Source organism: Balaenoptera borealis, assembly GCF_965194805.1.
Source record: "Balaenoptera borealis genome assembly, chromosome: 5".
Taxonomy (NCBI): domain Eukaryota; kingdom Metazoa; phylum Chordata; class Mammalia; order Artiodactyla; family Balaenopteridae; genus Balaenoptera; species Balaenoptera borealis.
The window spans coordinates 123,967,632-123,979,881 of record NC_138862.1 but is presented as its reverse complement, the minus strand read 5'-3'; the positions used below and the strand labels follow the sequence as shown (position 1 = coordinate 123,979,881).

Here is a 12,250-nt window from a genome sequence, read left to right as displayed (position 1 = left end):
ACAGGGAGGGCTGCATGGGTTTGGGGGCCGCGGCGCCCCGCCTCACGGAAGATAAATGCGCTGCGTTCGTGCTGTCAATTCAGGGACTATCCCCTCCGCCACCTCCGAGTACATGCTTTGTTTGCCATGTGATCTACTGCTCTGTCGTTCAGAGTTTTCATTCACACTACGTTAACTTTCATCTCAATCCTCTCAGCCTTCAGGTAATTTGCTTATTGTGTTTCCCTAGTTTTCACTGAACACACAGTGCAAACAAAGGCAAAGACCGAAGCAATCGTTTCAAACACAAGAGCTCACACTAAAAACACACATGAGCATCAAAAAGTAGAACGTGGGTTTGCGCCTGTCTTTATTCTGGGGAGGAGGAATCCTCCTCGTCCTCTTCCTCGTCTTCGTCGTTGAAGGAACAGGGGGTCTCGCCTCGGGACTCAGAGCAGTGAGAGGCCGCACTGCCGGACTGGTGACTGTCTGGGGCAAGGAACCGCCCCGTTGCTAAGGCCACTTCAGCATCCAAGCACAACCCTTGGTTTACACTAGCAAACAATTGAAAACACACAGGCTCATTAACGTGGTAGATGTTTTAAGTTTTTGGAAAACACAGGGAAAAGAACCCGGGGAAGCAGGGAGCCGCGGGCGAGCTCTGCCGGAGCCGCTTGGGACCCGGCTGGCGCAGCGCGCTGGCTCTCCCCTCCAGGGAGGGTCAGGGCTTCGCGGCTCGCCCTTCTAACCCTGAAAAAATACGTACCTTGATTGGGACAAGGTGGCACCAGTGGTCAGGTCTAAGTTTGAAACTGACTGGGTAGAGTTCAAAAGCAGTCCCTGATTTAACCATGACGGTCCTGTGGAGATATCTACAGGGAAAAACAAAAACAGATGGCAGCTCTGTAAGTTCCGTGGCTGCTTTTGTTATGGCATGAAGAAAACACAGACAAGTAAGGCCATCGGCCTGTTCTAAATTACAGCCAGACGAGTCTCCTGCCCTGGGAAGAACCCCGGTTTCTTCAGCTTGGAAAAAAGAAATTTCTAGAACATAAGCGCGGGGGAGGCGGGGAGAAAAATACAGGAAGGCAGACTACACCAGGAAAGAATTCAAATTAAACCAATCACAGACTCTCTTCGTTCTTTTTTCTTACAGAAGCCCTCGAGAGGGCAGCTCACGCAGTACAGAGAGCTGTACGACTCCTGGACACCCGCCGGACTTAGCACAAAAGCCTCTGGCCGGGGTGTTAACGAGCCGAGCACGAGTGGGTGGAGACAAAGTCAAGTCAGAGTATCTTGGGCTAGAAGCACAGACACATTTTTGCCAAAGCGCCCCAGCACGCCGTCTTTTCGTGCCCACTGGTGAACTCAGTGCTATTAGGCACCAGAGGTCTAGTCTTCTTCCTGGTACCCTCTGCTTTATAACTTGAACTAGACCTTATTTTAAAAGGCCATGCACAGTCGCGTTTTTCATGAGGGCGAGACAGGCGTTGCTGTTTTAGTCTGTATGAAATATTTTGGCTACGTCCTTGCAATCTCATTTTCTATGCATTTACCATAGTTCTCCTATCACAACCTTGACCAATTCTAATTGTACTTCGACTTGTTTAACCCTTGTCTCCTTATCTAGAATGTTAGCTCAGAGAAGGCAGTTACTGGAACATCTAAGATCTAAGTGTCACTGCATGAAGGAGTATCATCTCTTTCAACAGTGAGTTTACAACACAGGTGGTAGGTACAGCAGAAATGCATTCCTAAAAAAGAATCTTATTTGACTTATGTTGTGAGATAAGACCAAGTGTATGCTGAGAAAGTGTAATTTGCCAAATGAGCTTTTATTATAATCAAAATAGTTTTATAATCACTGTGCAAAAAGGAAAAGAAACTGTGTACTGGGATTGGAAACTCCACTATCCTGGCGCTACCTGACCAAGTGAGAGGCTTCCCACGTAGGAAAAAAGTAAACTAAATGACTACATTCATCTTAAAATGGCCTCGTGGATCTTTTCTTCACAGGCGAACTAAGGCAGCTGTGGGGGGAAAAAAAAAAAACCAACAAAAACCCTTCAATTCTAAGAAGAAGAGTAGACTTTAAACGCATACAATAAGAACAAGTCCGTACATAATGAAATTAAAGCCAGAATCCTGTGCTAAGTGTTACTAATTAGTATGTATGGAAACCTTCTGCCAGAACACATTTTCTTTTCACAATGGCTCTGAAAAGCCAACGTTTCTTTCCTTTCCTTCCTAGCACCCACACAACGGTTCTCACAACCCTCCTCAAGAGCTACCCTGTCCCTCCACATACTGAAGGCACACGCTTCTGCTTCTGAACTAACCAGAAAGTCTGTATCCCAGTCTGCAAACAAGGTCACGAAGAGATCAAAGCCACAGAGCCCGCCTAAGCGCCCTGAGTCTTTTCACTGAGAATGAGCTAAAATAAAGTCCTGGTGATTTATGGAGTAAGAGCTGTATGCAGACCCTGCTGGACAGCTAGGATGCCTGAGCTGCTAATAAAACAGGAGGTCCTTCTCTGGGGGCAGCGAGGGGAGAACAGAGCGGGTCGGGGTGAGGATGGCGGGCTGGGTCGCTGAGGGGCAAGAAGAGGGGGTCACATTTGCAGGAGGCGGGTGGTGTGAATTTAAGAACTAAATTCAACAGAAACCAAATCTCAATCAACAGACTCTTGTGTTGTGACTAAAGGGCCAAAACCATAAAACAAAATAAAAACTACCTCTTTGCTTATATTTGACTTAATATACTTTAGAATTTCTCATCATGTTTTAAAGGCATTTTAATATTAGTTCTAGGTAGTGATGCTTATAAATGAAGGAAACTGGCAAAAGCAAAGGCAAAAGAATGCTTTTGTCCAAACATCCAAATTATATGTGCAGAATATACCACAGTCTTAGGAACTAAGACAATCATAAACAAGATTTCTGAATTAGTGAAAATCTGAATTTTAGAACATGCAAAACATAGTGTTTCCATTTTCAAGTATACTCACTATACTCTTAAAATAAAACACCCCAATTTAAAAATGGGCAAAGGATCTGAATAGACATTTCTACAAGGAAGATACACAAATCGCCAGTAAACACATGAAAAGATGCTCACCATCATCAGTCATTAGGGAAATGCAAATTGAAACCACAGTGAAACACCACTTCACATCCACCAGGATGGTTGCAATAAAAAAGATGAACAAGCGTTGAGAAGGATATGGAGAAATCAGAACCCTGGTACATTGCTGGTAGGATTGTAAAACAGTACAACTGCTTTGGAAAATAGTTTGGCAGTTCCTCAGAATGTTAAATACAGTTATCATATGACCCAGCAATTCCACTGCTTGGTATACACCCAACAGAACCAAAAGCTTATGTTCATTAAAAAAGTACAAGAATGTTTATAGCAACATCATTCATAATAGCTAAAAACTGAAAACAATCCCAATGTCCTCCAATTAACAAATGGATTTAAAAAATGTGGTATATCCACAAAATGGCAATAAAAAGGGATGAAGCAGGATGGATGAATCTTGAAAACATTACACTAATAAAAGAAGTCAGTCACCAAGGCTACATATTATATGATTCCATTTATATGAAAGGTCCCGAATGGACAAATCCACAGTGACAGGAAATAGATTAGTGGTTGCCAGGAGCCGGGAGGAAAGGAGGACTAAAGGGTGACTGCTAGTGTATGTGGGGTTTCTTTTTGGGGTGATAAGACGTTTTAGAATGAGATAATGGTTGGTGATGACTGCATAACCCTGTGAATATACTTAAAACCACTGAATTGTACACTTTAAAATGGTGTATTTTGGGCTTCCCTGGTGGCGCAGTGGTTAAGAATCTGCCTGCCAATGAAGGGGACACGGGTTCAAGCCCTGGTCTGGGAAGATCCCGCATGCCGCGGAGCAACTAAGCCTGCACACCACAACTATTGAGCCTGTGAGCCACGACTACTGAGCCCACGTGCCTGGAGCTCGTGCTCCGCAACAAGAGAAGCCGCCGCAATGAGAAGTCCACACACCGCAACGAAGAGTAGCCCTGCTTGCCGCAACTAGAGAAAGCCCGCGCGCAGCACCAAAGACCCAATGCAGCCAAAAATAAATACATTTTTTAAAAAAATGGTGTATTTTATGGTACGTGAATTAAATCTCAATTTTTAAAAATTACAATACCATTTCACATCCACCTGCTTGGGAAGATAAAACTCTTTCACTCTGCAGGTGAGAGTGTAACTTGGCAAAATCAAATTGGAAAGCTGTGGCATCATCTAGTAACGATGAAGATGCACCCGACTCTGACCCAGCAATCTCACTCTATACACACTTGCACACGGTCACCAGGATATAGTTACGGAAATGTTCGAAGCAGCACTTTAAATATCAAGAGACTGGAAACAAAACTAAAGGTTTATGATCAGTAAAATGAACAAATAAATTGTGCTTTACCCACATATTAGAATTCTATGCATACTAGAATTCTATGTAAAAGTGCATCAATTACAGCTATATGAAATCATGTGGACAAATCTAAAGCACATGATGTTGAGTGAAAAAAGTCAAATCACAAAAGAATATATCACTATGATTCTATTTTATGTAAAGGTGAGAATTCGGCAAAACTAATAAATTGTTTCTAGCTTACTATATTTGTTTGTGTTTGTGTCTCTAAAGAAAAGCAAGTAGTGATAAACAAGAAATTCAAGAGAGAGGTTACATTTTGGGGTAGGGAAGGGCACAGAATTGAGGATGGGCATACAGTGGGCTTTAATTTTCTATGAGAAAGGTTTTAGCAAGTTAGGGTCAGACATTTTATCAAGGACAACACTGAAAAAGCATGAGTTAACATACCTGTGATATAACCTTCTAAAGCCTTTGGCACCAGTGATTTAGCAAGTTTCAGATCCTCCAAGGAGCATTTGCCTGACTCCAGGCCAAAGGACATTCCCATCCGCTTCAGCACTTCTATGTCATCATGAATCTCAAAGGTGTTGTCAAAATTAAAAAGGTATTCAAACCTGCATCAGGAAACAAAGTTAGTGTTGGGTTTTCTGCGGTATTGGGGAGGTCTGAATAGTTCTGTACTCTGCATATTCAATAAAAGAATGAGGACCTAAGCTCAGCTACAGTACTAGAAATTGTTGCCGTTTAGGGCAATGAGTCATTCTGCTGGGTTCAGAAGAATGACATCTCACATAAACCACTTGCCAATTAAAACACCTTTCCTGTGACAGACAACAGGAGTCCATAAATTTCAGCCCTCATTAAGCTGTGGCAGACTGGAGACAGAAATTTTGGTCTAAATCTAATACTTTTCAAAGCTGTCTATAACTTTGTCACAAAAGATAAAATATTAAGGAAGCCTTTCCATGTAGGCATTTTTCCAAAGTAGATATACAGGTGAACAAAAGACACACGAAAAGATGCTCAACATCGCTAATCATCAGGAAAATGCAAATCAAAACCACAATAAGGTATCACCTCACACCTGTCAGAATGGTTATCATCAAAAAGACAACAAATAACAAATGCTGGAGAGGGTGTGGAGAAAAGGGAGCCCTTGTGCACTGTTGCTGGGAGTGTAAATTGGTGCAGCCACTATGGAAAATAGTATGGAGGTTTCCTCAAAAAATTAAAAATAGACTACCGTACAATCCAGCAATTCCACTTCTAGGTATTTACCTGAAGAAAACAAAAACACTAATTCAAAAAGATAAAGTGCACACCCAATGTTCACTGAAGCATTATTTACAATAGCCATGATATGGAAGCAACTGAAGTGTCCATCAATAGATGAACGAATAAAGATGTGGTATGTACACACACATACAAAAACACAGAGGAATATTACTAGTCATCCATAAAAAAAACAAAACAAAAAACTTGCTGTTTGCGACAACATGGATAGATCTAGAGGGTATTATGCTAAATGAAATAAGCCAGGCAGAGAAAGACAAATATCATATGATCTCACTTATATGTGGAATCTAAAAAAATGAAACAAATAAAAATAGATTCATAGAGAACAAATGGGTGGTCTGTTGCCGGACGGGAGGGGCTGAAGGTGGTGGGTGAAATAAGTGAAGGGGATTAAAAGGTACAAACCTCCAATTATAAAGTAAGCCATGGGGATATAATATATAGCATAAGGAATATGGTCAATAATATTGTAATAAGTTTATACAGGGAAAGATGGTTACTAGACTTATTACGGTGATCATTTTGTAATGCATGCAAATGTCAAATCCCTATGTTGTACACCTGAAACTAACATAATATTGTATGTCAACTATACTTCAATAAAAACAAATAAAGCAAGCAAAGCAGTCATTAAAAAAAAAAACACAAAGAAAGCCTTTCCAATTTAATATCTAACTTTCCTACTATGAGTTGGCCTAACTAGGGTCGAGGAAAAAGCATGTTGGATGCTTACTTCATTTTCATGAGTCAAGTGTTAGCTACACCATACCTTAGATGAGCAGAAAATGGAAGACTTTTCACAAACTAACCAACCCCCAAATCCTGTCTTGAGGGCCTAAGGAGTAAAAACGCCACAAGAAAAAAGTGTCATATATAACACATAGCACGTTTCCGAACGTTTCTGTAAAGTACCAAATCAGGATGCCCAGCTGCCTGGCACAGGCTTTCAATAAAGAGGTGACTGTAAGAAGAAACAGTCCATCTGACTCCCAGGCTATGCCCTGCGGCACCATCACCCAGAGCCTCAGCCCCTCAGGGACAGAGTGCAGGCAAAGTTCTGGGACAAGGGTGGGCTTACGTTGTCATGAAATTCTATTAAAGTCACGTAAGGGTAAAACTTTTTATGCTAGATCTTAAGGGCAAAATTTAAAACTTAAAGCACAATGCCACATTTAAGTAATTTGAAGTGTATGAATTTAAATAAGTACATTAACAGAAATTCAGAAAATAAAGAAACCACACAAAATCTGGAGTGGATGCCTGCCCCAGGGGTGACTTCAGGCATGCGTTAAAAGCTGAAGGTTTCCTAAATGTAATCGTCATTGTGGGAAAGCCTCCTGGCTAAGGGGAAAGGATTGCATCACCAAAGTAACTGAAAGACCAGGCTTTTGCACCCGGCCTTGAATAACAAGCTCCTACAAGCAGCTCAGAGCCTCCTTCCCTCCACTCAGGGGAGGGCGAGGAAAGGGCACGAGCCAGTAATCACCCAAGAAGGACAAGAATCCGTAATTCCCTTAGGTCTCTGGTCCCCACGCTTTCCTGCTACTCTTTTAGACCTCAAAGATTAACCAAAGAAGAGAATTTTAATGATTTCCCACTAAACAAGAGACTAACTAGAGAGAATAACTAGAATTCTAACAGTCTGTTTTTCCCAAAAATATGTTAACCATTCTCTATAATTCTCAGATTTATGAGAATATGTGACAAGTCCTTGCAGACACATGTTTCTGTAAAGAATTTTAAGTGTGTGAATAATAATACATCTACCATTTGGGCTGGTCCTTTATGAATTTAACGTCTGTAAACCAGCAAGTTAAATACTATAATTCTTGTTTTTACAGAGGAAGAAATGAGATCTCAGGGAAGTTAAGAAACTATACAACTAGAGGAAAGATTGCAAAATGCATCTTCTGACGTCACAGCCCGCACGGTCCCTACTATTTCTACTTGTGTCTACAGCCTTAATTACCAAATACTCTAGAAATCCCTGTTGTTTCTCTTACTCTTCTTTTTCTTCTTTTTTTTGGTTCCTTCTTATTTAAGTGACCCATAATCTCTGTATGCAATCAAGACAGGGAAGCAACACTGCCAGAGAAAAGAGTGGGAAAAACCAGGAACGGTAAAGCCCCACGGTGATGCAGTAGCTCTAAGAGACTAGAAGTTCCAGTCCCCAGGACAGTCCTAGGCTATGCCTCTGGCACCGATGTGGTTACTGAGCCCTCTTTTGCTCTCAAACGTGTCCCAATTTGGATGATAAGTTATATGCTGACTCCTTGGAAAAGTAGCTAATATTTACAAAGCACTTTCCATGAGTCAGACCTCTTAGAAGCATAATATTATTTCATCCTCACAACAAGGCTAAGGAAGTGACAGAGGCCCTGGTATCATCCCCATTTGTTCTTTGGACACAGAGCTTTGAAGCAGTTAAATGGGGGAGCCACAACCCACACTTGTGTCTGCCTCACTCTGTACACTATGCCCTTAACGACCTCGATACTGGTCACAGCCTGAAGACCACTACTGTTTCCATGAAGGGTAAAATAAGTTACAAATAAATTCTGTATTTTGAAAACTGCTATTTCTCACTTACTATGATAAATATTGCCATCAATCTTAGTTAAAATGAAAAACATGCTGGTGGGAATGTAAACCGGTGCAGCCACTGGAAAACAGTATGGAGGTTTCTCAAAAAATTAAAAATAGAACTATCATATGATCCAGCAATCCCACTTCTGGGTATACATCTAAAGGAAATGAAGTAACTATCCTGAAAAGATATCTGTACTCCCATGTTCATGGATTGCAGCATGATTTATAATAGCCGAGGCATGGAAACAACTTCATCAGATGGGTGGATAAAGAAAATGTGGTGTACTTAGAAAATGGAATATTCAGCCATAAAAAAAGAAGGAAATTCTGCCATTTGCAATAACATGGATGATAGACCTTATATGTGTATCTTAAAAACCGAACTTATAGATGCAGAGAACAGACTGGTGGTTGCCAGAGGTTGGGGGTTTGTAAAATGAATGAAGGTCATAAAAAGTACAAACTTCAAGTTATAAGATAATAGGAAAGCAAGCAAGCAGAGAATGTATCTAGCACTTTCATGTCTATTCATGCATTATGAACAGAAGCACACTCAAATATGATATAGCAAAAGAAACAACGGCTTTAGTGCCACAGGTTGATCTCAACTATTTCCACCATAAATGATGACAGTAATCACCAGTGAACCTACCTTGTCCCAGACCCTAGTGATGCTCTACTTTACTGCAGTGACTAGCCCAGACTTACACCACATGCGTGTACATACATGCACATCCTGGCTTGGGCACCAGTATGCCTGTAGCACCGGCAGCACAGTGCCAGGCTCAAGAGAGGGGGCTGCGGAGGGTGAATGAGGAAGCAAGCGCTACTAGATGACAGCACTCCACGTCTGAAAAGCTGTTGCATGAGCCCCAAGGAAGTTAGCCTTGGTGGGCTCAGATAATGGGTACAACCTTCTTTATTTTGCAAATGATAGGAATCAGGTTAACAGAAGGTCAGCCCTGCCCTCTGCCGCTGGTTCTCCACTTACTTGTCACTGGAGATGCTGCAGTCTATGACTGTTTTTCTGCTTGTATTGATGATTATAAATGGCAGCTGAATGGTGGAATTCAGAGCTGGAGGGCCCTGGTTCTGCTGTTCATTTTGCCGATTTCTCTGTACCAGGTTTTTGAAAGCGATTTGCTGTAATGATCAACAAAATTACACATATAGTTATTTAACATGGATAAGTGAGTTGGAACTAAATGAATTAAATACATTTAAAATATAGTTTAAAATTAGAGCATTTAAAGAGGCCCTTCACCTACGAGTTAATTAAACCTTTAAGAAAAAAGATTAGAATGATCCAACTCAATAAATGTATTTCGAGGGAAAAAAGTATACATTTAAATGGTGTCTAACATATCCTAATACAAAAAACGGGGCCCATGGTTTCCATCAAACATAGAAACAGGATCTTACAAATCTGGGAGAGCCAGTGGCACCTGCAACTCTTCTTAAGAGTGATACAGCGAAAGGACTTGTTTTCTGTTTATCTAACACAGACTCCTGAGAGTTTAGGGTTAAATACGCCCCTCAGATTGTCTAGCCCAGAAATACGCAAACTTTATAAAGCCACAGAACGGTTTCTTCAAATGAAATCTTCTGGGACACCCACTGTTTATAAAACAGATGAAAGCATCCTCGCTTTGGTTGGCTGCACTGGGGCTGAGTCCTGAGCCTGGCCAGCTCTGCCCTCATTCACCGCTTAGGTTCCTTCCCAGAACTTCTAAGCATCTTTAGGGCACAGTTTGGAATCTGGTCCAAGCCCCTCCCCACCTGGTATCTTCCAGATGAGGGAACTGAGGCTTAGCATTGATTATAAGGTATATAAGGCCTGAATCTTTACAATGAATCTTGCTGCTACTTTTAGTTATAACCATTAATCAAAAGTCAAAGAAAGAGACCCTGCCACCCCCTTTTATTTTATTTATTAAAAAATTTTATTTTATTTATTTTTGGCTGTGTTGGGTCTTCGTTGCTGCGCGCGGGCTCAGTAGTTGTGGCGCACGGGCTTAGTTGCTCCGCGGCATGTGGGATCTTCCCGGACCAGGGATCGGACCCGTGTCCCTTGCACTGGCAGGCGGATTCTCAACCACTGCACCACCAGGGAAGCCCCCCCACCCCCCTTTAAATAAGGCAAATGTATCTCAGAATTCCACAGCTAGAAAGACCTTACGCAGCCGAAGTCTTTCATCTGCTTGTGGAACAGATACTGGTTTAAAAAGCTCCTGAAGTCACAGCCTTTCAACCCTTCCATCCGCGTGTTCCCTCTTCTCACCCAGTAGTGATGCATTTAAATTATTTTCTATGTTTTAGCAACCTTACCCTACGAGTGTTTATTTTAGGTCCTGGGCCTTAACTGAAGCTTGATTAAAATTACTGTCATCTTAAAATGGCTGGGTGCTATCTCCCTAGAAAGTAAACATTTTACTCTTTTAAAATGCACAAAACAGAAGGGAAACCAATTTATTCTAGCCCTGACAGTGTGTCCAGAACCACCACTGTCAACACCATTCATTACCAAACATTACTTAAGTCATACTTATTAATTTGTTCTTTTCTGCTGCTAACAAACTAAGGCTATTTTATATTCAATGCTTAGTTCACTTAATAGAGGAAAAATATGCTGAAACTCTAACATTGGGAAAAAGAATTATATGTTTGAATACTTCTGCCTGGCTTCCTTACTCTTCTAGAAAAAGCATCTCGGAGACACTCCCATACTCTTCCTAGCTTTGTGGTCCTAGTGCCATGGGAGGGCCTCGGTAGAGGGGGGAATATAAACAGCGGTAAGTAAAAGTTCTTATGTATGTATGATTCATTGTTAAATACTGTGTACATTTAATAGCATCAAAGATTTTTCTTGTGCAAAGCACTGTGAATACATATATAATGTTATTTGGATAGTAAAAAGAAAAATCATTTCCCATTTGTTTTAAACTGATTTCCTTATTTGTTGCCCTTTGATTGATTTCCTTCAGCCTTTTGTTCTTTTCCAGGCTCATTAACATCTATTTCAGAGGCTAAGCAGCTTCAGGTGTATTCAGACATTCATTTTGCCCTGCATTAGTAGCTCTGGAAAAGATTTACTGGCTGGAAGGGACAATGATACAGACAGAAGTAGGGCATCTAGATTATCTGTAGGCAGAATCTACTCACACCATTCCTCTCCCACATCACCAAGGATGAAACAGAAGTGGTGCCATGTAAGTAAAAGTGACCTGGGTCATGTTGATGTCAGTAGCTGTGACCTTAACTTGTTAAAAAAATTAAGCTAGCTTAGCCACAGCGAGGCAAATTTTTCTTGTTTAGGGACAACTTGCTTAATTTTACGAGGAAGAAATAAGCTATATGTCTACCAGAAGATTAGAAGTTATTCTTGGGGTTTCATTTTAATGTTGAGAGACTTGCTTTTATAAATGTTGACAGCTAGGTTATGCCTGGGTTGAAATCTTCCATAAACATTTACTTTGAGAGACAGTAGAGAAAAAAGAAACTTAGGACTTTAAAAATTAAAAAAAAGCAATGTTCATTGTATAAAGATAAACAGGGGAAAAAATATTCCAGTCCATCCTCTGTGCTGGCCATCTAGGGATGGGAAAGCCCCACATACACGAGGGCGATTTTGCCCAGCGCAAGTCTTTCTGATAAACAGGTAATTACAGGCATACTGGTAAACAGGTTTTTAGAATAACATATGCCAAAAATCAAGCTCCAAAATGTTCCATGAGGGTTTTGAGGAAATGTGAGGAAGGCCTAGCACAGGGTTTTAGGGCCTGTGAGTTGGGAGGGAAATACTGCAGACACTGCGGGGACAGGGACGACAGAGGGGCAGCCGGGGAAGGTGACGGCGAGGCAGGCCAGGTCTCTCAGCAGGCAGAGCTGTACGGGGGGCAGCACAGGAAGAAACTGTCAGCTTTCAAGTTTTGTTTTTCTTTTAAGCTGCAGAATGCTCTCTTCCAACAAAGC

General features: G+C 41.3%; 1 protein-coding gene across 10 annotated transcripts in view; it reads right to left on the bottom strand.

Moving 5' to 3' along the window:
• TFDP2 (transcription factor Dp-2) overlaps nucleotides 1-12,250 on the bottom strand; it is a 186,212-nt gene that overhangs the window by 15,193 nt on the left and 158,769 nt on the right. For 9 of the 10 annotated variants that reach the window (XM_082393774.1, XM_082393778.1, XM_082393779.1 and 6 more), the window contains 4 exons: nucleotides 9,270-9,421; nucleotides 4,841-5,007; nucleotides 746-851; nucleotides 328-533 (listed from right to left, as the gene is read on the bottom strand). In XM_082393774.1, coding sequence (XP_082249900.1) covers nucleotides 350-533; nucleotides 746-851; nucleotides 4,841-5,007; nucleotides 9,270-9,421 — 609 coding nt within the window. In that variant the 3' untranslated portion in view covers nucleotides 328-349. Of the gene's footprint in view, nucleotides 1-327; nucleotides 534-745; nucleotides 852-4,840; nucleotides 5,008-9,269; nucleotides 9,422-12,250 lie in introns of those variants that run through there. The other variant, XM_082393780.1, reaches the window with a different exon arrangement.